This window comes from Polypterus senegalus, chromosome 11, assembly GCF_016835505.1.
Source record: "Polypterus senegalus isolate Bchr_013 chromosome 11, ASM1683550v1, whole genome shotgun sequence".
Taxonomy (NCBI): domain Eukaryota; kingdom Metazoa; phylum Chordata; class Cladistia; order Polypteriformes; family Polypteridae; genus Polypterus; species Polypterus senegalus.
This window is the reverse complement of record NC_053164.1, coordinates 17,969,442-17,995,833: the sequence shown is the minus strand read 5'-3', so window position 1 is coordinate 17,995,833 and position 26,392 is coordinate 17,969,442. Positions and strand designations below refer to the sequence as shown.

General features: G+C 39.6%; 1 protein-coding gene across 1 annotated transcript in view; it reads right to left on the bottom strand.

The window, feature by feature from the left end:
- Positions 1-8,849: 8,849 nt before the first annotated feature.
- c11h19orf47 (chromosome 11 C19orf47 homolog) overlaps positions 8,850-26,392 on the bottom strand; it is a 49,351-nt gene continuing 31,808 nt past the window's right edge. The window contains exons 6-8 of the mRNA XM_039768111.1: positions 22,480-22,623; positions 18,241-18,317; positions 8,850-10,294 (exon numbers count right to left, since the gene is read on the bottom strand). Of these exons, the coding sequence (XP_039624045.1) occupies positions 9,707-10,294; positions 18,241-18,317; positions 22,480-22,623 (809 nt within the window). The 3' untranslated portion in view covers positions 8,850-9,706. The remainder of the gene's footprint in view (positions 10,295-18,240; positions 18,318-22,479; positions 22,624-26,392) is intronic.

Sequence of the window (26,392 nt, the reverse complement as noted above, 5' to 3'; positions counted from 1 at the left end):
CAATGCCCTAAAGAAGCTGCTTTTCCCCCCATCCATCCATTTTGTGGGCATCCCTTACAACTGTAGACAAGTAATCAACATGGCCCATGAAGACTATTCTAAAAGAGCAGGATATGCAAGTTCACATGCCTCTATAAATTGCATCACAAAATAAATAATCAGCTAAAGGGCTGCTTAAAAAGGGGCTCTAGCCTTGAAGCCTTAAGGCGGAACTGAAAAGTTATGGCTGCTCATGAGCAAAGGTATGAAAAGAACACTGCAGGATCTAAGAGTCTGGCCAAGTAACCCAGAAGCTGACTAGAAGTAAATACGTAATTGCACGGAGCATTTCATGGAAAACTGGACAAATGTGATGAATACTACTAAGTTAAGCTGGCTATAAACATATTAACAATATGTTAAATTATGGACACAATCTACATTTTTGAGCTACACCGCCATCTGCTGGAAGGTAAGGGGAACTGCCCTACTTACCCTGAATGCAGAGACCCCACTGCCTTTAAGTGATCATAAATCCACAGTTGTTTTCTATACAAATTGCAACCGAGATGGGCTCCAGTTTCAACAGGCCTACTGATAGGATTATAATTTTTTGCTAACTGTATGTTAATTACAGGATTTTAAACACACAGAGATTCCAATTCTGAGGTATTTATTTCTTGCACGTTAAAGTTTAAAATGTATATATTTTGTTTCTTTGTTTCACCTTATATAATTTCTTGCATTAGGAATTTGTTAGTTTTCGCATGCCCCTTGCGGTCAGAGCGCAGGGTCTGCCATTGTACAGCACCCCTGGGGCAATTACAGGTTAAGGGTCTTGCTCAAGGGCCCAGCAGAGAAGGATCTCTTTTGGCAGTGACCGGCAACCTTCGGGATACCAGCGCAGATCCTTAGCCCTCTACACTGTACCTCAACAACATTTTATCGTTTCTCTCAAGCACTTTCATGTTGCCGACTGTGGAAGGGGAATGTGGGAGGTGGATTTATAGAAGTCAGGACCCTGACCTTGTTAGATCAAGGGTTTAAAGTTGGCTCAAGTGACATGGTGTATCAGAAACCTTGAAACACTGTGATAAATACTGTGGGCTTTGTTCCTCCTTTTTTTAACACTTGTGTTTTGTTCTCCGTGAATTTGATTTCCGAGTTCAGGTTTGGTGTCTGGCGAAAGATCAGTTTGACCCTCCTGTTAATCATCTCCTCGTCCTCCTTCATTTAAAATACTATTTCCAGTCTTCAACATACAATGGGCTCAGAAAGTACTTTCAGCGCACTTCTATTGTGTTGTAGATTTCAATTTTCAATCGAGTCATTTGCCATTTCACTCATCCATCTGCCCTTAAAAACCAATAATGACATATTGAAAACATGTTTTCAGAAAGGTTTGCAAACTTATTAAAAATCAAAACCTTAAAATCATAGACCCTTTGCTGCATCCCACTAAATTGTGCTCAAGTGCATCCTATTTGCTTGTTACATGTTTCTAAAACTTTACTAAAGTCCACACCTCTGACAAACTGAATTTATTTGGACATGGTTTACAGCAAAGCACGCGTCTGTGCATTAAGCTCCTACAACTCACATTGCACATCCAGACATGAAGCCCAAGGAACCCCCTGTAGACCTCCGCGATTGAAATTGTGGTGAGCCATATATAAGGGCAAGGGGAGATAAACATTTGTAAGGCTTTGAATTTTGCAGGAGCACAGTGGAAACAATAATTGTTAATTGATAAAAGTTTAGGAGGAGTCCGTAAAGTTTCCAGAGTTGGTCACCCATCCAAAGAGAGTAACTGAGCAAGAAGGGCCTTGGTCAGGGAGGTGACCAAGAACCCAAAGGTCACTCTAACATCTGGGAGAATCTGACAGAACAATGACAGCCATCTCAGCAGTACTCCATCAGTCAGGTGTTTATGGTAGTATGACTTAGACAGAAGTCACTTTTGAGTATAAGGGATATGACCGCCCGCTTGGTGATGAAAATACTTTAAATAAAAATTACAAAGCAGTAAATTGCTATGCAGTCAGTTTAGAGTTCAATTCCAGTTGGGTGAGAAAGAGCAGTGGGACAGATTTTGATTTTATTTGGTGTAAAACAGCAGCAGCAGTTTGGATGCAGAACAACAACGCATGGAGTACCATGCAAGAACAAACTCTGGATAGGACAACACAGGGCACAATCACTCACTTATACCATGTCAGGGTAAAGAAAAGCTGCCATTTCACACAATCAGCTGAGCCTGGGGGTAGGAAAGGGAAAACTAAAGTACATAAAGAAGGACCCATCATCAAACATCAGGTCTCAAAGCTATAACCTGATACGCCTAACTGGCATTTGAAATTAGTGGTAAATGCAAAAATAACACAGAACTACGCAGAGCTAAAGGGATCTTACTACCACAACAGAATACAATGGGATTGCAACAATTTAAATGTGTGTCTTTACTGGAAGAAAAGCACAGTATGCAACATATTTGCAACATTATTTGAAGTTTCCTTTTTCAGATACAAAGACACTTCCCTTTAAATACCACATATTGTACCCCAGGTTTACAAAATGTTTAAACGCATTGTAAAAAATAGAAAAAAAAATTACATCCAGATCTTGAGTATGTACTGGTAGCTTAGGCACTGGACTTCACACTACACATTGCTTGTTAAGGGAATCATTTACCTCTTTAAATAGTAAATATATTTATATGTATATCTATCTATCTATTGATATATAAAATAAAACATGTCTGTCTCTCTGTATGTTTGTCCTCTTTTCACAAGAGAACTACTTAACAGATTTAGATTGGGATTTTTTTCTATAATTTGTTTGAACATTCCAGTTGATTTTGTGGTGTCTCTCATCGCTCCGAGTATCATAGTTTGCTTGCGGTACCAATTTATTTGTGAGAATCCAAGAGAGCGGCTGCAGGCCAAGCCCTCCTCACTCACATGCCAGCCTCAGTTCGAGTTGCTGTACGTCTTGCCACGTGTTGTAGTATACCTTGCCTACACTTAGCTAGTGATAACCGTTTGTTCAGCAGACACTATCATCTACAGATTGTTAAGTAGTAACGTTTGACGTTTTTGAGAGAGAGAGAGATCAGAGCTACGTGTGTTTTAGCGGGTAGCTGCCGATTGGAAGAGATATCACGGCCACGTGCTTTTCCCCCATCGTGGGGGACGCTGTCCTGCCAGATCTGAACATGATCATATACAGTCCAAACGTTTGACGTTGGAGCGTACCTACCTTCCACTTGGCCAGAATTACATTTTTTTTTTAATTGAATTTTAAAGTTTGTCCTGTTTCACTACTACGTGGGCAACAACTAGTACTGTATAAATATACACACAGTACTGTGCAAAAATCTCAGGCACTTCAGATACAGTTCCAAAATCTGCACTGACCCCTACTCTCTCTTCTGTTCTTTATCCAGTTTTCTGTGGTGCTGATCTGCACCACCACCTGATCAAAGCACTGTGATGTCCCTACATTGATGGATTAAAGGCCAGAAGTGCACGTGACCGTCATCATCAAGTCCTTCCATGAACACAATGAGGACTGATTGAGGTCATTTATGTGAGGTAGAATGCCTAGAGGGGTCTGGGTGGTCTCAAGGCCTCAGACCCCCTGCATATTTTATTTTTTCTACAGCCGTCTGGAGTTTTTTTTTTGTTTTGTTTTTTGTGTCCACCCTGGTCATCGGAACTGACTCTTATTCTATGTTAATTAGTGTTCTCTTATTTTAATTCTTACTTTGTCTTTTTTTCCTCTTTCTTCATCATGTAAAGGCACTTTGAGCTACAGTAAACCCTCTTTTATCACGGTTAATCCGTTCCAGACTCTACCGTGATAAATTAATTTCCGCAAAGTAGGATTCTTTATTTATAAATCGAATATTTTCGCAGTTAGAGCATAGAAAACCTGTTTACGACCTTCTAAATACGTTTTTTAACATTATTAGAGCCCTCTAGACATGAAAGAACACCCTTTAGTCAAAAGTTTAAACGGTGCTCCATGACAAGATAAGAGATGGCAGTTCCGTCTCACAATTAAAAGAATGCAAACATATATTCTCTTCTATGGAGTAAACGTCAGGAGCAGAGAATGTCAGAGACAGAGAGAGAGAGAAGCAAACAATCAAAAATCAAAAGGTGCTGTTGGGCTTTTAAGTATGCGAAGCGCCACTGGACAAAGCAGCTGCAAGGAAGGAGCAATGTGAAGGTAGTCTTTCAGCATTTTTTAGAGTGTCCGTATCCTCTAGGCCAGGGGTCCTTAATCCCAGTCCTGGTGAGCCGCAGTGGCTGCAGGTTTTTGTTCTGACCTGGTTGCTTAATTAGAAAGCAATTCTTGCCAATAAAGCACTAACAAGCTATGAAATTAAATTAACTCTGCTATGTCAGGTCATTCTCATATCCTAGATTTTCTTTCCCTTTCTATCATGCAAATGATTTGAAGGCTAAAATGGACGAGTAATTCTCAGTCCTTCACTTTTTTCTCTTCATTTTTCTTCCAAGTATTTAATTAAACCCAATAGTGCAGATAAATACACACAGGTGTAAATGTAAATAAGCTAAATGTAGAAATGCTGCTCTCTCTTGTCATTTGCATGTTATTGATAATAAGGAGCAATTCAAATAGCTGTTTAAGACAAAATTAAGCAATAAGGGCTCAAAATCACTAAAGTGAAGCAGAAGTGTTACTTTAGCAATAAGTGCTTTTTATTAAGCAACTGGGTTGGAGCAAAAACCTGCAGCCACTGCGGCTCTCCAGGACCGCAATTGAGGACCCCTGGGCTAGGCCAGTGTGCGAACAGCCCCTCAGCTCACATCGCCTCCGTCAGTTGCAGAGAATGTCAGAGAGAGTGAGAGAGACAGAGAAAAGCAAACAATCAAAAATCAATACGTGCTGTTTGGGCTTTCAAGTATACGAAGCACTGAGCGGGAAGCATATCGTATATCATTGAGGAGTTTTATTTAATACGTAATACGTGCTCTGATTGGGTAGCTTCTCAGCCATTCGCCAATAGCGTCCCGTGTATGAAATCAACTGGGCAAACCAACTGAGGAAGCATGTACCATAAATTAAAAGACCCATTGTCCGCAGAACCATCGAAAAATCCGTGATATATATTTAGATATGCTTACATTACAAAATCTGCGATAGAGTGAAGCCGCGAAAGTCGAAGCACGATATAGCGAGGGATCACTGTACATTATTTGTATGAAAATGTGCTATAGAAATAAATGTTATTGTTGTAGTTGTGTATTTACACTGATATATGCCCGGCAGAATTTATAAAATGTGATCCAGTTTTGAAATATATGATCGATCAGACAAAACACCATTCTTTTATTTAGAAATAGTGGTCAGGTGAAGCTATTTATCATCACTAGTATGTGTGTCCTTTAGTAATCTTAATGATAACTGAAATCAGATAAATTCCCACAATCAAACATTTAAATACCCTTGAAGTATCTACACCTGCGCCTTGTCTGATTGTAATTTGTGTCTGTGCATAAACAGTCAATGAGTTTCTTAGCTCTTCAGAAATCATTGCACATTTTATTCAAGGCTTTGCCGCATACTGAAGAATGTGGAAAGGAAAAAAACCGGCATAGGATCTGCAAGGAAAAGTATGTCAACTTTATAAATTAGGAAAAGGATTTAAAATATATATATAAATATTTGAAAATGCCAATCAGCAGTGTTTAATAAATGGAAAAGTTGAGGTTCTCTTAATATCAAGCTAACAAATGCAGTTAAATTATGAATTCTGGATTCACGTATCAATAGAAAAGAGCATATTTTAGAGTTCCAAAATTCCTTTTGCACAAAGTGAAGCAATACATTGATATCTGAATGTTATTAAAGAAAGCAACAATCATAGTAGTGGAGCACTATCCGATGGTCGGCCTCAGAAACGGAGTGCAGAAAAAAGAAATATTGTACACAAATCTTACTTTCCTTTCAAATCAGAAGATGTGCAAGCACTGCTGCCAGCATGGGAACGGCTGAATCCACTGGGACCCTGGTACTCCCATCAACATCTAAGAGTTATGTCTGAATAAGATTTATCATAAGTGGTCTTCATGGAAGAGTTGTGACCCAAAGCCATTTCTCTAAGGTGGAAATAAAGCCAAATGACTCATCATCATTACTCAAGAAAACACAAGGACTGGGGTCAGAAGAAAAGCGGCAGGTGCTCTGGGACTGATGAGTCCAAATGTGATTTTTTTTTTTTGGTACAAGAATGGTACATGATTGAATGTCTTTGGGCAACAGTGAAGCATAGTAAAGAATCTCTGGAGGTTTGGGGCTGTATTTCTGAAATTGGTGCCTGCAATTTGATTCCATGTATACAAGAGTGCTGTGAATACAGGCACTCTTTTCCATCTGCCAGTACCATCGCGGGGTCTGATAGATCCCACCTTCATTCTGCAGCATAACAATGACACCAAACGCATGACAAAAATTAAAAAAAAAAAAAAATCTTAAAACGGATGACAATCTCATCAAGGCCGTCTTGAAATTACCTGCAGACACAGAAGTAGCCAAGAAAGCCTAAGTCTGAAGTGGAACTGTGGCAAATTCTCCAAGCAACTTGGAACAATCTACCACACTGGTATCTTCATAAACTGCATGAAAACATACCTAAGAGAACTGCTACTGTTTTTAAGGCAAATGATGATCACATCAAACACTGATTTATATTTTTTCTGTTTACTGCATTTTCTAGGGAGTTTATTGATCAAAAACATCTTTAAAGGTTTATTTTCTGAAGCATTGCTGCCTTACAGCATTTTGTTCCACCAGCGCCTAAGAATTCTGAACAGTATTGTATACGTACATATATGTAGAGACAGAAAGTTTGGGGACATGAGAGGGATGATGGTGGTGGTGGAGGATCGGGTCTTAGTCAGTAGAGAGACTACACTAGCAACTGATTCACAGGTCAAAGCCTTAGTGACCAAGCATCATACTGCCATGCCCACATATTACTTCAACCAATGAGATGTGTTTTCAAAAACTCTAAATAAATCATAATGAAAAAATAACATGTTCCCCACATAGAAAAATTATATATACTACAACTTGCCGCACAAAAGGTAACACTAAAACTTGCCGCACAAAAGGTAACAGTGTAGCAAGACCAAGGAGCTGGTGGTTGATTTTAGGAGGCCTAGGCCCCTCATGGACCCTGTGATCATCAGAGGTGACTGTGCAGAGGGTGCAGACCTTTAAATATCTGGGAGTGCAGCTGGATGACAAATTGGACTGGACTGCCAATACTGATGCTCTGTGTAAGAAAGGTCAGAGCAGACTATACTTTCTGAGAAGGTTGGCATCCTTCAACATCTGCAGTAAGATGCTGCAGATGTTCTACCAGACAGTTGTGGCGAGTGCCCTCTTCTACGCGGTGGTGTGCTGGGGTGGCAGCATAAAGATGAAAGACGCCTCACGCCTGGACAAACTTGTTAAGAAGGCAGGCTCTATTGTAGGATTAAAGTTGGACAGTTTAACATCTGTGGCAGAGCGACGGGCACTAAGCAAACTCCTGTCAATCATGAAGAATCCACTGCATCCACTGAACAGTGTCATCTCCAGGCAGAGGAGTAGTTTCAGTAACAGACTTTTGTCACCGTCCTGCTCCACTGACAGACTGAGGAGATCGTTCCTCCCCCACACTATGCGACTCTTCAATTCTACCCGGGGGAGTAAATGCTAACATTAATTTTATTTAAATTTTTTTCATTTTTATTACTCTTTAATTTAATATTGTTTCTTTGTATCAGTATACTGCTGCTGGATTATGTGAATTTCCCCTTGGGATTAATAAAGTATCTATCTATCTATCTATATACCACTGACTCACTCATCACAAAATCTGCCTAACCATGAGGACGGGACTTGAAATTTGGAATGTAGGTTACCCTTGGCCCATAGGTGCTTGCTAAGAAACAGTTTTAAAAATTTCGTGGTCCAAGCGCAAAATTTCTTATGGTTTTTTAGACCCGTTTGTATGTCCGTCTGCTTTTCACAAGAGAAATTCTTAATAAATTTAGATTGGCTTTTTTTCTATAATTTGCTTCAACATTCCGTTGATTTTGCAACTTTCTCATTGCGCTAAGTATCATGGTTCGTTTGCGGTACTGATTTATTAGTGGGGATCCGAGAGAGACACATTGGGCTGCGGGGTCCTCCTCACTCACGTGTCAGCCTCGGGGCATAACCTTAACTCTGCTTAGTTAGCGAACGAGAGAACTACTTAACGGATTTAGATCTTTTTTTTTTTTCTTTCTATAATTTGCTTGAACATTCCAGTTGATTTTGTGACTTCTCTCATTGCACTAAGAATCATAGTTCGCTGCGGGCCAAGGGGAAGGGGAAGAGTAACATCAGGCGTAGAGAGGTGGGCAGGGCCTTCCTCACTGTCCTGTTTCAGTAATACGCGGGCGAAGCTGCAGGGGATGGCTAGTTTATAATAATAGAAGAGTACTTTGTTTACTGTTTTGTTCAGTTATTTGGTATCCTGTTCATTGTGTGACTATGTCACTCAAATAATATTTAAATTAACTGTGCTTTATTCTCCCTCAAATATTTAGCCCAAATAAGAACTTAAATATATTTGTTACAGATAAGAAAATTCTGAACTTGCAAATGGTTATTACTGGTCTATATTTTTTTTTTTAAATACAGTACATGCATAAATGATGTACTCACCACCTAACCATGTACTGCTTCTTCACCATCATCATGAACATCACCATCTACTATAAGACAAATGTTCAGGTGTTCTCCATATTACAGTAATAGAGAATCTGCATTTTTATGGAGAAGGAACTACAGTGTGTGCAGTCTCATGATAACATATTACAAATGGATTTATTTAAACTATATAACATTGCTTAATCAACAATGACATTTTTAATTTCATACCAACCTTTAAGCACTGGGCCTCTAAACACATTTACAGCCAACAACCCACAAATGTGAAAATGTACACTCATATTATGCAATGTTTCCAATTCAACAAGACAACTAAAGAAAAAAGATTTATGTACATTAAACGTTTTTGAAAAGTATCGTTTAAATAATTTATTTGGAAGTTGAAATTGGAGTATGAGCCATTTCCAAAAAAATGGCCCAATCAGATTGTAGAGAGTGGGGCAGAGGTTAACTTGCATAGTTGAAGCTGATTCTGGACAAAAAGAAGGGCATCTTATTATGACCAATTAGACCTAAATAGACCAACATTTAAGTGGGTATTAAAAACTTTGTGAAGGGAAGCAATTTTAGATAAAAAAGGTAAATAACTATTATGAAAATAAAACATTTCTTATGATTTTACCATAGCTGTCATACCTGCACCGTTAATTCTGACCTCTGTTAAGTAATGCTATAAAATGATGTGAAGCCAAAATAAAACGGATCTTCTTTTGCTATGGCAGCACTCTGCTTTGCTGATCTAAGAATAAGAAAGTTCACAAACTCTGTCCACAACAACCATCCCCAAGACTGGATATGGGCCCATCACACAGTTGCTGGATATTAAAAATACAAATGTGCCACTAATATAAAATAATCTGGGAACCATTAGAAATAAATGTGGCTTCCAATGGAAGTACTTATGTACTTTGCCACACAAGTTCCGCAGGAATATTTAAAAAATAGTATGATACAACAACATTTAATTAGCATAGATCTAAAACATCTACTAAGAGGTCTTCAATCCCAATCTCTTAAAGACACTAACGCTGCCCATACTGTCCATTTGTGCCCCTAGACACTCACTGCTGGTGGCAGTACTGCTGCTCACCTTGGCACTGCCTGTCCCACGGCTGATGGTAACCGTAAAGCCTTTGCTCTTGGAGCTGGTAACCCGACTGTCCTGAGTGTCTGCTGCTGAGACTGGGGGCTTGCCTAGTCTCTTCAAAATGCTAATTTTGCCAGGCGGCTCTGGCTTCTCTGGCTTCCTTGCTGAGGTGGAGGATGCAGGGATGCAGACCGGTTTAGAGAGGCGCCTTATTGTAACAGTGCTGGATTTATTTGCTGCAGGGGATACTGTCCTTGACTTGCTGGTGGTTGCAGCAGCTCTAATAGAGATCCGGCCTTGGTGGTGTAGTTTGTCTCCTGCCTGTGGAGTTTTCTTTAGTACCCCAGCATACTGCAAAACTGAACCATCTTCATCACTCTGCACACCTTCTACATTATCATCTCTTTCTTCCTCCTTTACAGCTTCTTCTTCCTCCTCAGTAATACAGTTTCTTGTGGCATCCCCCAAACGGCTAAAAACTCCAGTAGGCTGAAAAACAAAAGAACAGGTTTGTACATCAAGGGACTCGGGTGTTTTAGGTAAGGAAGATAAAAACATACTTCAAACTCAAGAACTGTTTACCAAGCAAGTCAATTTTAGGTTGCACTTACACAGAATGAGTATAGTACAGGGTGGGCCATTGTGGCACATTAGTATATGTGAGGGGGGGAAAAATTTTCAAGATGGGTGGTGACCATGGTGGCCATTTTGAAGTCGGCCATTTTGGATCCAACTTTTGTTTTTTCAATAGGAAGAGGGTCATGTGACACATCAAACTTATTGGGAATTTCACAAGAAAAACAATGGTGTGCTTGGCTTTAACGTAACTTTATTCTTTCATGAGTTATTTACAGTTTCTGACCACTTATAAAATGTGTTCAATGTGCTGCCCATTGTGTTGGATTGTCAATGCAACCCTCTTCTCCCACTCTTCACACACTGATAGCAACACATGGGAGAAATGCTAGCACAGGCTTCCAGTATGCGTAGTTTCAGGTGCTGCACATCTCGTATCTTCACAGCATAGACAATTGCCTTCAGATGACCCCAAAGATAAAAGTCTAAGGGGGTCAGATTGGGAGACCTTGGGGGCCATTCAACTGGCCCACGACGACCAATCCACTTTCCAGGAAACTGTTCATCTAGGAATGCTCGGACCTGACATCCATAATGTGGTGGTGCACCATCTTGCTGGAAAAATTCAGGGAACGTGCCAGCTTCAGTGCATAAAGAGGGAAACACATCATCATGTAGCAATTTCGCATATCCAGTGTCCTTGAGGTTTCCATTGATGAAGAATGGCCCCACTATCTTTGTACCCCATATACCACACCATACCATCAATTGTTTTGTTCCACCAGTCTTGGAGGGATCTATCCAATGTGGGTTAGTGTCAGACCAATAGTGGTGGTTTTGTTTGTTAACTTCACCATTCACATAAAAGTTTGCCTCATCACTGAACCAAATCTTCTGCGTAAACTGAGGGTCCTGTTCCAATTTTTGTTTTTCCCATTCTGCAAATTCAGTGCGCCGATCTGGGTCATCCTCGTTGAGATGCTGCAGTAGCTGGAGTTTGTAAGGGTGCCATTTGTGAGTAGCTAATATCCGCCGAAGGGATGTTCGACTAATGCCACTCTGTGTGCTACGCTGTGGGCTCTTGCTGAATGAAGCTAGAACAGCCACTGATGTTTCTTCATTAGTGACAGTTTTCATGCGTCCACATTTTGGCAAATCCAACACTGAACCAGTTTCACGAAACTTAACAAGCAGTTTGCTAACTGTAGCATGGGAGATGGGTGGTCTCGTAGGGTGTCTTGCATTGAAATCTGCTGCAATGACCCGGTTACTACGTTCACCAGACAGCAACACAATTTCTATTACGTTAAAACCAAGCACACCATTGTTTTTCTTGTGAAATTCCCAATACGTTTGATGTGTCACATGACCCTCTTCTTATTGAAAAAACAAAAGTTGGATCCAAAATGGCCGACTTCAAAATGGCCACCATGGTCACCACCCATCTTGAAAAGTTTTCCCCCTCACATATACTAATGTGCCATAAACAGGAAGTTAATATCACCAACCATTCCCATTTTATTAAGGTGTATCCATATAAATGGCCCACCCTGTACATTAACTGTTAATGCTCTGACACACTGCTGCATGATGGATGTATCTCATTCAAATTCGCAATGTCAGAAACTCAATAGTGCTGTTTGCTTTGTGCCCTCCGTCAACATAAACTATCGTCTTTCGGGGAGGAGCGAAAGCTCTAGATTCGTCAAAAATTTCAATCTTCATTTTTTGACGGACCTCAGCGTTTTTGGGTCCCCTGAGTTCAGTATAAGAGCAGTAAATAATTACTGAAATGTTATAGAATAGTTTGGGCAACTTGGCTCCTAGGGTGCAAAGCTTACTGAAGCACATGTCCGAATTATTTTTTTTTGTTTTTTACATTTGTCCCAACTTTAACACTTCCTGTGCAAAATCATTCTCATCGGTTCTACATTATTACTTTATTTTAGAACTCCTCTACAACCACCTCTGTTTTGTTGCTTTCATGGTATCTTACGTGATCACGAAATTACTTGGGCTATCATTACTTGTACTAAATACATTTGCAAAAGTGTAACAGCATTACATTCTTCAACCTACCATTCAAATATGACATGGGTGCTTTGACTTATGAGTTTCACTAAGGGACATTAGTATGCCTCCAAAACCCACATGAATGACATGAGTACAGTGTTTGAAGATTCATATTTAGAAATAAAGTATGCTGTCTTGTTTGTCTTGCTGACAGGTGTTTTGATGATTACACATCTCTGTTAACACAGTACTGTATATGCTGTTTTAAAAGGATGACATGCCTTGTCATGCAAAGAATTGAAACACGAAATAAATTTTATTCTGGTATCAACAAATGTAGCAACTCATGTCATTGCTGGTGTAGAAAAAATAAATAGGTGCTTTGAGTCTTGCATCAAAGTCTTCCCAAATCTCACAGTCCTATATGAGCAACTGTCGATGCATGTCAGGTCCTCCTCGTCCTCCATGACCCTGAACAGTATATACCAGTTAGAAAACTGACAGATGTGCTCATTACAATCAGAGAGTGAATACAAAGCCTTAGTTTGTTTACCGGGACAGTGTAGGACACTACTGAAAGCAATTCATCTTTGTTATTTTTTTCATCGTTTCTTACAAATACAGTGGAACTTCAGTTCACAAACGTCTCGGTACACGTACAAATCGGTTTACGACCAAAAAGTTAGCCAAACTTTTGCCTCGGTTCACGACCACACACTCGGTATACGAACAAGCCAGTTTCCCTTTCGGTTTGTACATGTTGTCTCTCCCTGTGCATTTCCTGTGGAGCGAGCGAGCGAGCAAGAGAGAGAGAGCGCGTCACACACAGGCGCTCCAGGCTCGAGAAAGAGACACACGCACACACGAAAGAGAGAGAGAGCAAGCGAGCGAGCAAGCGAGAGGTAGAAGGTAGAAAAGGCTTGTTTTTGTTTTCAGTTCTGTTTCCAGTGATCGGTTCATAGCGTGCATTGTTGCAATGTTACTTTTCTTGGTGGTTTATTAAATTACGGATTTTTCAAATGTTCATTTTGTTCCCTGTGCTTAAAACTCATTAAAAAAAAAGTGTTTTTAGCAACGGTTCCTAGCACTACAGCGCAAACTATTGTAGTGTTAGTTTTCTCTGTTGTTCAAGGTTTTCTCAGTGTTATTCAATGTTTTTACATTTAGTTTACTATTACTATGTGCATTCTATGGTATAATTAACTATATTTGTGCTTAAAAACTAAAAAAATATATATTTACATACAGTTCGTACGGTCTGAAACGGATTAATTGTATTTACATATAATCCTATGAGGGAAACTGCTTCGGTTCATGACCAAATCGGATTACCAAATCCGAGTTTTGGAACGAATTATGGCCGTGAACCGAGGTTCCACTGTAAATGACAACACATGTTAAACCGCCACACCTTATTTGATCGTTAAAGTTATTTCACTCTCAAAGCACACGCAAATCTGTTTCTGAACTAATTCCACAACAGGGTAAAAGTGGAATACACATGAGCCTTTGTGTACTTTGCTCATTTTTTTATATGAATAACAAAAATGATTCCTGCACTTGTGTGAAATTCTCCTGTGTCAAGCACAAAAGCTTTCCAGACATGTCCTCTGCTGTTTTTCTTTTCATTTACATTTACTTATTTGGCTGACGCCTTTATCCAAGGCGACTTACAACATTTATGATGCAATTAATTTCTTTGGGTTTTCCAATTGGAGCACAGGGCAGGTCACGTGACTTGCTCAGGATCACACAGTGTCAGTAGCAGGATTTGAACCCACAGCCTCAGGGTTTGAAGTCCAAAGCCTTACCCACTGCACCACACTGCCTGACATGTTGATGCGGTGCGGTGTCACTGTGCACCATTTTTTTTTTTTTACATGATTTCGCTGACATTTTTCTCATGTATTATTGTGCCTTCCTAAGTAATTTGTCTACTTGTAGTCATGCATGAGTGCAGCACTGACTAGTTTCTCAGCACTACCAACACTAAAAAAAAAAGCTGGTACAACTATGTTTTTTGGAACTTTAGTACCAATTTAGTACCCATCCCTGTGACATCCTTACTGGTGAGAGCTAGTGAAAATGAGGCCAGTTAATTAATTCTTTCTGATGAAATCCTTGGTTAGGCCAATAACTTAAAAGATATTTGGATTTGTGAAGATGGTTCACTTCAGAATTCTTCCTGCTGCTACCATCATTTACATTGTCAATAAAGCCCAACAAGACCGTTCTGCAAGCTGCCTCATGCTCAAGCAATGACACTGCCTCCTGATAAACAGATAAACTGGTGTGCTTAGAATCATTTGCAGTCCTCTTTTTCTGCAAATGTTAACCTTTAACCTGTTAAAGGTAAATCTTTACCACATCTGTCATAAAACTTTGTTCCATAACCTTTCTGGCACCTTGTACTTCTTTGTGAAATTCTAGTCTGGGCCTTTCCTGATCAGAGGATTGCATCTTGTAGTGTAGCTTCTGTATTTCTTCAGTTTAATTCTTCTGTGAAAGGTGAACACTGACACTTTCACCCCTGCAACACGTAGGCCGTCTTTTATTGCTTTGGATGTTATTTTGGGTATCTCTTCACAGCTCTAGCAATATCCCTGTTGTCCACTGCTGATGTCTTACTGGGGCAGCCTGCTCACTGCAAATTGTTTATACCGCCAGCAGTTTCTTTCTTTTTCAAATTATTCTATACTGTTGAATTTGGAATGCCCAGTTGTTCACCAATAGTTCTGATGGGTATTTGTTTTATTTTATTTTTTTAAATGGCTTGCTTTTCTATCATAGTCAGCTCTCCACTTTTCATCTTTTGTACCTTTGAAGTCAACACCAGACCCCAAATGCAGACTCCAGTGACTACAACCAACCCTGCACTCTCGAACCTCTTTCATGTGTTAATAATTAAGGAACACCTGGCATTCATTTGTCCCAATACTTCAGGAGAACTAAACACAACAAATGTCATTTTTTCCCAATATTGTTTGTTACCTGTAAAACATTGACCAAACGTAAAAGCTAACATTTTGTACTTTAGTCTCACATTCATCTTTTCACTTAGGAAACATAGAATATATATAATAAAAATAACATATTACCTCATCTCAGCATTTTTGCTTCTCGCTGTATATCTGAGAACTCCATATTGTAATACCGTGTACAGTTCTCATCTCCAACATGTCAAGACAGACTTAAAGTGAAAGTCCAGAAAAGTAAAGCACACGTTTATGTCAAGGCTACAAGGTAGGTATGGCAGCATTCTAAAGCCTTTGAATTTTTTCAACCTAAATAAATGAAGAGGAGACATTCTAGAATTGTTTAACATTACGACGTGATTACATTGTGCTGCTGCCATCTGTTGCTTTAAAAGAGGGTTAATGAGAACTTGTTACTACAGATGGAGATTGTAACTAGCAATTTTTTTAAATGAATGAAATATTTCAATGCACTGAGAATTACAGAAAAACAGAACCAGTCACCCAGCAGTGTAGTTTAAAGTAACACCGAAGAGTCAGCCTACCATTTTGAAACACTCCATGCACTGAAACTGGGATGAAGGGCAAGTACTCATCACCTATCCACAAAGTTTCTGCCATTCTGGCTCCAACCAATTGCCTTCATAATCAATTGCCTCTGATGTGTATGCCTACAAGAATTTACAGGTGTCTGCTTGCAAAAGGCTAAACGAAAGTTAAGAAAGAGAATAAAAATGGCTGGTGGATACAAGGTAAAAAGACATTACAAACAAAATGTAATTTATAGTTTAACTAGGGGGGCTTTGTGCCCTGCTCACTTTGTTCACCCACTTCGCGTCTCTGCCACTCGCACTGTGAAGGGGGTGCTGAACGAAAGCTAAGGAGATGTGGTCGGATCAGCTGCTGGCTGGCTTACAGCTGCTGCTGAGGTGTGTGTTCTGCTTGTCGTGCAGTGCTTCAAACATTTAAAAGCCTGTACAGCAGCTGCATTTTTGTCTCACTGCCTTGTCTCGCGGGACGTTAAAGTGTCTCCGAGAAAATTACGTATCGTCTCCTTCCAAGATATATATATATTTTTTTTTTTATAATAAAGACATGTAATTTATAGTCTACAGCATAAATCACCACTCGTGTAGAAATAAAGAAAATGAAAACAAAATGCAACAGTTTATCACTATTAACCTGTAAATGAGCAATATTTGTGTACAAAATACACTCATTTACACAGAGCAAACTTTTCACTACTTTCTGTTGAGGCCAATAGAAGATGCGCAAGAGATGCAACCCAAACTCAGACTGTAAACCTAAAGATGTCAAGGTAATATAACTAAAAAAGCGTTTTCTCTGTAGAATTAGTAATTTATCATCAAAAGGACAGTTCAACTAAAATTAAACATTTTAGACTCCGAAAACTGTCTATGTGTGAAAAAAATAGTTTATGTCAGTCTCTAAATGACATTTTAATAATAGGCACAGAGCACAAGAAAGTGTCTTAAAAATGGGATTCTTCCCTTGTATTGCGGATTGGGGTTCTGGATTGCAAGGACACACGAGGCTGCCTGTCATGCTGAAATAAGCTGTACTGTGTGCTATCAGACAGAGTTTGAATAACCACTGTCATACTGTAGATCAAGAGAGTTCTGGCAAAACAAAACGTTTGCTGTGATCAATAGCAAGGACTGAATATGCATAAAGCTTCACCAAAATGCTGAAGCACACACCTAAACTGAAGTTTGAATGAACCCAAGTTTTCAGGAAAGATTCTGCTAAGGGTTTACCCTGAATTGACTCCTGAGAGAAAGCTTAAATGCTACTTTTGATTGCGATTTCAGTGACCTTAGAGTTAAAGAGTGAAGTAAGAGGCAAGGGGCTTGTGTTTCTTCCATCATTCACACAAGTGTTGTTGGAGAGAAACGAAAGCAACATAGACAACAGGCCTAATTCTGGTGGTTCTCTGGGGGAAAGTGAATCAACCGCCCTATAGGCTAAGTAAAGAACCTACTGTTGCATTCAGGTAAACCTAGAGACGTTCTTTCTTCGATTACATTGTACTGCTGACACTACCTTTTTCCTTACTTTGTGCTCATAAATCTTGAGGATGAGCATTAATTATAATAAATATGGCAAGTCCTAATATGGTAAGCAGTTACACATGTAACCTATATCGGAGTTCCACCATGCTTTGCTATAAAATGAATACAAACTTTATTATTTATTGGAAAATCTGATGACTACTACCTCTGAAGATTTTGTGTCCCAAACTGAAGTATAATTTTATGATAAATGGTATTTTTTATTATTTACAATTATTCAATAACAGCATGCGTAAACCTTGAACATATTTATAATGGGATATAATTGGGGAAGTGAACCCATGGCTTTTAACACAAATCACTCCACATTTATTCCCCAAACACCAGTCTAATGCCTTGTGTGTAAACTGCCTAAGAAATACATTTACAATATTTGCACTGACTCAGCTGTAAGAAAACCAAGCCACTTGTGCCTTTGAACAATCTAAAAGAAAATGGAAGAAAAAAACAGAATCAACAGAGATGTACAAGGACCAACTTGGAGCAAGGCAATATGACGCTGAGAAAGTGACTCGGATAATTGCCAGGTGCCTGAATAAAAATGAAACATCAATGTCCTAAAGGAGTTTCACGAGAACATCTTCAGGTGCAATATTAAAAGGGCCAAACAGCACATACAGAAAAATCTCACTGCATTGAAAGGTATAACAGGCGTTCTTTTTGTCCTTGACAGTTTTTTTTTTTCTGGGAAAGATGTAAGGGAACCAAAAGAGATAATTTATACAAAAGCGAGTAAAAGGCAGTAAATCGGCCATCTTGACTTTGTCACTGGCCTCACCTTGCTTCCTGTTGTGGTATCTGCCTTTGACTCTGCTCCAAGTCTTTCAAAAACTGATGTTCTATGAACCCCCTTTTCTGCAGAGAAAAAAATATACAGAAAACTAAGAATCAAATTTAAAAAAGGTTAATTTTAAAATATCAAAACCATTTAGAAGAAGTCATTTTCCCAAATAAGTTTGCCTGGTACTGTCCAGTTCACTTACAATCCATTGCACTTTTGTGACACAACAAATTTCTCTTTCACCAAGTAAGATAAAATTTAGTCTAATTACACACATTTATTTTGCTGGTGCCTTTTGCCCAGAGCAGCATAAAAAATCAAATTCAAAAGTGCAGTTGTCTCTACATTCTGTAGTGCAAGTATCAATAAGTGACACTCTCAGTGTAACTGTGCTAAGGACTGAATATTAAATAAAGCTTATTATTTATTTATTTTTGTGTAGCACCTAAAACTAACACCTCGGCCACTACAGAGAAAATGCGCTTCATATAATCCAACTTTATTTTGTATAGTGAATTTATTTTGCCGCACAACTGAGCCTCTATTGAAGGTCACTATTGAGGGACAGGATGTGGAGGTGGTGCCCTTCTACAAGTACTTGGGGGTCCGTTTCAATGACAAGCTAGACTGACCTAGCAACACAGAGGAAGTACATTAAACAGAGCAGCAGCAGGCTCTTTTTTCTAAGGAAACTGTGTTCCTTTAATGTGGGTAGTGACATCTATCACATCTTCTATAACTCTGTGAGGGCCAGTGTGTTTTTCTATTCTGTGGTGTGCTGGGAATCAAGAGACGCACACAGAATCAAACTGCTAATTAATAATAAGGGACACCTTCTGGACCCCCGGAGGATAGTAGAAAAGGAGAGAAATAAAACAAAACTGAGTGCCATTATGAACAATGCTGCACGTCCTCTCTCCGACAAACTAACACTGCATACCGAGTACTTTCAGCCAATAAATCATTCAGCAGATGTGTCTCTGGAAACGTGACAGGGGCTCCTTAATACAAATGGCAATAAGCGCACATAGTGCCTTATGGGGACAGTGGCTGCCAAGTCAGAAGATTTCTTTTTAATTTTCTTCCTTTTCATTCGTGTGTGTGTGTGTGTGTGTGTGTGTGTGTGTGTGTGTGTGTGTGTGTGTGTATGTATGTGTGTGTGTGTGTATGTATGTATGTGTGAGTGCATATCTATATCTATCTATCTAAAGAGCCACTATAAAAAGTCAAATTTCCCCTAAGGAAAAATACATTATTATCTATCTGTAATTTTATAACTCTGCACAATTTGAGTACTGCTAGATGAATTTACTCAATAAGGTAAACATACAGTTAATGGTATAACTGGGATAGTTGCATTTAGATTGTAAAAATCATCCCCAATAAGCTAAAATTAAAGATCTCTGCTTCAGAAAACAGCAAGAACAAAACCATACTGAATGATCTTTAATGAGCAGCTGCAATCCGGAAGATGGCCAAGTGCCAAATTCAATTCTTTGCAATTCAGTGATAGATAATATGCAATTTCCACGACATATGATGTGTGCTATTACACAAGCAATCCGACAACAAACAGAGACACAGTTTGATCTGCATTTCCGAATATATGAACAGTTACAAAAAGTACCAATGGCAATGATATTTTTTGTGGAAATAAATTCAGCATTTCAGACTGTAAGGAGACATCACTGTGTGTGGGCTCAGCATCCGTGTGGCTCCTGAGTGGCAATCCCAGTCATCTCATCCATAACACAAATGTTTTCTAAATCAAAAATGCTGTTGAAGTTAGTAATTAAAATTTCATACTAAATGTATTATTTTTACTGTTAGCTCCATTACACCATGCAGAGATAACATCACTATCTATTTCTGTGTATTCCAATTACTTTAACCACAAAACTCTAGGTAGAAGCTTTATTATATACTAGTCATGAGATCAACACTAGTTTTCAGAGACCTATATGTTGATGCTGTTTATAAGTCCTAAATCTATAAATTGAATGCCTGCTTCCTGTATAATTTGCTACAGAGGATGCAGGACAGCTATTTTGCATCAATGTTTGATGGTAAAAAGAGTGAAAGAATCAAATACACAGGCATAATTTTTTGTGAAGACAATAGCTTCTTATAAAGAAACAGTAGAGAAGGGTTTCTTCGGCTTTTTAAACTGGGGACCTAAATGACTAATTTGCTAACGTACTAAGATCCAAGAAGCAGACTATTACCATAATGACAGCAGAGCCCATACACAGACAAATAGCAATGGCCATATAATAAAAAAACAATAAAGTGTCTTGGATTCCATTTAAGTATACAGGTGCCAGTCATAAAATTAGAATATCATGACAAAGTTGATTTATTTCTGTAATTCCATTCAAAAAGTGAAACTTGTATATTAGATTCATTCATTACACACAGACTGATGTATTTCAAATGTTTATTTCTTTTAATTTTGATGATTATAACTGACAACTAATGAAAGTCCCAAATTCAGTATCTCGGAAAATTAGAATATCAATTAAGACCAATGCAAAAAAAGGATTTTTAGAAATGTTGGCCAACTGAAAGGTATGAACATGAAAAGTATGAGCATGTACAGCACTCAATATTTAGTTGGGGCTCCTTTGGCCTGGATTACTGCAGCAATGCGGCGTGGCATGGAGTCGATCAGTCTGTGGCACTGCTCAGGTGTTATGAGAGCCCATGTTGCTCTGATAGTGGCCTTCAGCTCTTCTGAATTGTTGGGTCTGGCGTATTTCATCTTCCTCTTCACAATACCTCATAGATTTTCTATGGGGTTAAGGTCAGCGAGTTTGCTGGCCAATCAAGAACAGGGATACCATGGTCCTTAAACCAGGTACTGGTAGCTTTGGCACTTTGTGCAGGTGCCAGGTCCTGTTGGAAAATGAAATCTGCATCTCCATAAAGTTCGTCAGCAGCAGGAAGCATGAAGTGCTCTAAAACTTCCTGGTAGACGGCTGCGTTGACCTTGGACCTCAGAAAACACAATGGACCAACACCAGCAGATGACATGGCACCCCAAACCATCACTGACTGTGGAAACTTTACACTGGACCTCAAGCAACATGGATTCTGTGCCTCTCCTCTCTTCCTCCAGACTCTGGGACCTTGATTTCCAAAGGAAATGCAAAATTTACTTTCATCAGAGAACATAACTTTGGACCACTCAGCAGCAGTCAAGTCCTTTTTGTCTTTAGCCCAGGCGAGATGCTTCTGATGCTGTCTCTTGTTCAAGAGTGGCTTGACACAAGGAATGCGACAGCTGAAGCCCATGTCTTGCATACGTCTGTGCCTGGTGGTTCTTGAAGCACTGACTCCAGCTGCAGTCCACTCTTTGTGAATCTCCCCCACAGTTTTGAATGGGTTTTGTTTCACAATCCTCTCCAGGGTGCGGTTATCCCTATTGCTTGTACACTTTTTTCTACCACATCTTGTCCTTCCCTTCGCCTCTCTATTAATGTGCTTGGACACAGAGCTCTGTGAACAGCCAGCCTCTTTAGCAATGACCTTTTGTGTCTTGCCCTCCTTGTGCAAGGTGTCAATGGTCGTCTTTTGGACAACTGTCAAGTCAGCAGTCTTCCTCATGATTGTGTAGCCTACAGAACTAGACTGAGAGACCATTTAAAGGCTTTTGCAGGTGTTTTGAGTTAATTAGCTGATTAGAGTGTGGCACCAGGTGTCTTCAATATTGAACCTTTTCACAATATTCTAATTTTCCGAGATACTGAATTTGGGACTTTCATTAGTTGTCAGTTATAATCATCAAAATTAAAAGAAATAAACATTTGAAATACATCAGTCTGTGTGTAATGAATGAATCTAATATACAAGTTTCACTTTTTGAATGGAATTACTGAAATGAATCAACTTTGCGATGATATTCTAATTTTATGACCGGCACCTGTATTTATCTCATGAAAGTAAGCAAAAAATGAGAAATGGGAAGCAAATAAATTGGTGTCTACTGTATGTGTAAGGTATGTGCAAGGACTCCTCAGCCGCAGGTGTGGAGGCAGGCATCTTGAATTTAACCCAATTTCAAACGTAAAAGGGATCTAACATGATGAAACTTTCAAAAAGAATTTGAATGGTAAAGTCCATTATTTTGGTCACATACACAGTTCATTAAAGCCAAGAGCGTCATGTTACAGACCAGACTATCAGTGACAATACTGCAAAAAGTCCCAAAAACAAATTCCCAATGAATACCCTAACCTTTGGCAGCTTTCATTTCCAATATCTTCTTTGTTTTGGCAGTTGTTCCCTTAGGCATGTTGATTATATATTTCCCCTCCATCTCTGCTGTGACTCGTCTCCTCTTCACAGGAATTTCAGGACTCTCATCCGCAGATTTCGACACTATTATAAAATGAAAAAACAAAAAAATAGAAGATAACATGCATGCTGACAACAAACATTTTAGAAAAACAAACCATATATTGTGGACAACAAACTGAAAGAAAGATGGCAAAATAAAGCAAAAGCTAAACTCAAATATCCTTGGATTTAAAAGATCACACTAAACTGTTTTAAAATTCTTGTCACCTTTCTAAAAAATTGGGACTGCACTGAAGTTTACAGTGAGAGAATTCAAAATAACAGCTGTTTTACTGACATTTATGTTTTTCAGAGTTCAGCTGTGACAATATGCTTAAATGATACACGTTTTATTTCATGCAAATGCATTTTTCTACAGCAGAGAGATGATTTTCTAAACAAAATGCTTTAGTGAATCCATGTATTTTTCACTTTCCATTAATGTTTTTTTTTGTTTATGTAGTGCTGCATATAATGTTTTAGAAAAGTAAAAACATGTAGCACAACTATAACAATGTTCTTCAGACTCGCTTGGAAACACCACTACAGCACCAAAAGGGAGAAGCAATGAGTCTAAAAAGTGTGCAACTGAAGTATAGTCCACAAGAAGATATAAGGCAGTAACTCATTTTACATCTCATCTTCATGATGAAGGGTAAAGTAGCAACAAGCTGAACACTTTAACCAGCAACAGTTTCCGAATCCTCCCGAAAAACTCTCTGATGTTCCTAGACCAAATGAGAGAGGAATTACTGGATCTCACTATCTCAACCTCTTCCAGAGGACATTTTTTTTCTCTACTCTCGGCTCTGATTCTACCCCAGTCTGGAAAGCTCCTCATCCAAGACACCATAATTCTGAACAGAAACCCAATTTTACCAAGTTGCACCCACAACCTCAGTCATTCTGTTAACGATAAAAGGTTGTGTCTTTTCAATAAGAATCCTGTCTTAACTTACAACATGGCTCATAGTAGATCTGCCACTGCACCTACCCACTTGTTGATGTCTAAGTCCAAGCGACCATACGTATGAACAAGAATCTATATATACCCTGTATAATTCACTAAGGCAAGACAACCATGGAAAGCACGCCGGAAGGGGCGTGGATTCACCAAGCCGCCGACAAGTGAGACACTTATGGCGCACGCAGGAAGGAGCCATGCATACCAACTCCAAGACCATTGGACACGACGACACAGAAAAAATGGCGTCATTTATATTCGTCTGTCGTAGAGGCCACATGCAGTGCAGGTCAGGTTAATGTCATGTGCATGTCATGCACCTCCAAGCTACGTTGACTGTTCATAGAGCCATGTTTTTCGTGGAGGTGAATCGCCATATGCAGCATGTAAAGCGGTTTGTGAGGGGTATCCCATGGGATCCTTTAAACAATCCTTTACAACTAAGGTTAAAGCACAATGAAGTAAGCAGTCTTTAAAAACTGACTTGTCGGTTACGACGCATGACCGCGTGCACCATAGCAAACTGTTTTACACGCTACATACAGCTACAAACATGCGTCTTCTTAGATGCCCCTGCAGGAACACGGAACACGTTTTCCTTCCCACCAACACTCCTTTTTCACCGGCCGGCATCTACCCTCGCTCTCTAGGCATTCACACTGCCTACCCATTTGCCCGGACGCAAAAACTCACCGACCACCCAGTTAGTCCCTTTCATCTGTGGTAAGAGTCCACATGCACGTCTGAGCCACGTGGCGTTTGCTATGCCGCGGGTTCACTATTGTGTTGTATTTTGCTCTCTCCAGAGTTCCATCTTTTCATTCACTTACTGTTGTATTCTCACACCAACCCGTTTTAGACATCCGTGTCTTTCCAGAAGTGTTTAGCACTCAATAAATAATTATGCATGAGTTTGACCATGTGTCTACCCAGCGCAGAGAGGCGTGGGTAAACCGTTGAACCCCATTCGGGCTGCAAGCCGTGGAATTCCCACTAAGTGCGACTCATACTCTCCCACTGGTTGCGTCCCTACCCTTTGTGCACACCCCCCTCACACCTCGCTATTACCGTGGTCGGGTGTCTTGGTGGATTATATATAGAAAAGCAGCCAAAACTGAAGGGTATCCCATGGGATCCTTAAAACATTCCCTTACAACCGAGGTTAAAACACAATGAAGTAAGCAGTCTTTAAAAATCGAGTTTTCGGTTACGACGCACGACCGCGTGCACCATAGCAAACTGTTTTACACTCTACATACAGCAATTCACATCCACAACAAACATGCGTCTTCTTAGATGCTCCTGCACTTTGTTCACACCCCCCTCCCACCTCACTACTACCGTGGTCGGGTGTCTTGGTGGATTATATATAGAAAGGCAGCCAAAACCGCACAGAGCAATGAAAAGTCTAGAGTTCCATCTTTTCATTCACTTTCTGTTGTATCCTCAAACCCTCCCTTTTTAGACAACTGTGTCTTTCCAGAAGTGTTCAACTATCAATAAATAATAATGCGGCGTTTGTTATGCCACGGGTTCACTATTGTGTTGTATTTTGCTCTCTCCAGAGTTCCATCTTTTCATTCACTTACTGTTGTATTCTCACACCAACCCGTTTTAGACAACTGTGTCTTTCCAGAAGTGTTTAGCATTCAATAAATAATTATGCATGACATTGAGCGTGTGTCACCCCAGCGCAGAGAGGCGTGGGTAGGCTGTTGAACCCCATTCGGGCTGCAAGCCGTGGAATTCCCACTAAGTGTGACTCATACACTCTCACTGGTTGCGTCCCAAACCTTTGTACACACCCCCATCACACCTCGCTACTACCGTGGTTGGGTGTCTTGGTGGATTATATATAGAAAAGCAACCAAAACCGCACAGAGCAATGAAAAGTCTACGTCAGTCACAGGTACATCTGGACTGTGTAAAGACGACAACTCAAGTGACGAGTTGGAGGTGGGCACATGAGCGGGCAGTGCATACTGAACGAGAAATCGGCAGAATAGCATGACGGAGGGAGCTGAATGGACGTCCTTCTCCAATCCTCCCGTTGCAGACTCCACGCCGTGCACCCCCATCCCTGGCAGGAGAAGGCGCGAGGACGGTCCGGCAGTTTTCAGTCACGGACGATTGTGTGTTGGTTCGTTCCGTGCATTGTTACAATGTTGCTATTCTTGCTGATTTATTACATTACCGATTTTTCAAATGTTAATTTTCTCCCTGTGCTTAAAAATCATTAAAAAACCGGCCTGATTATGCGGCGTATGGTACGCCGCGGGTTGGCTAGTCTGGTATATTCTTCTACAAAGGAAGATAAGTCCAAAGAAATAAGTTATCAAGTAGGAGATCTTTTAAAAGATCTTACTCAAATAATGCCAAAAACATAGCATCATATAAATGCATATCCAGTCTAACCAGATATTTCTGCAAGTCTGGGATACATACAAACAGCAGGGAAGACATGTGCAATCCTTAGCAGAGACACTTTAATTTCAATTAATACCAAGAAAAAAAAATACAATTTAGATTTTACAAATATACAGTCTGAACTTAAAAGTTCACATCATCACTTCAAAATATCATTGACATACAATACCATCGGGTGTGCAGAGAGGAATTAGAGAGATGCTTGGGGGTTATAATAGCTGCTCCACCACATTGCAATAAAATTGCATGTACCATATTTTAAATCTATACAGCTCAATTATCACCACTTTAATGAAGTAAGGAAATACAATATTTTTACATTGGTAGGTTGTTTAAAGTGACAGATCCTTTACAGCGTTTATTTACATTTGGTCAGTAGATGTCCTTATTATGCCTTATGCAAGCTGGACACTGTACTAT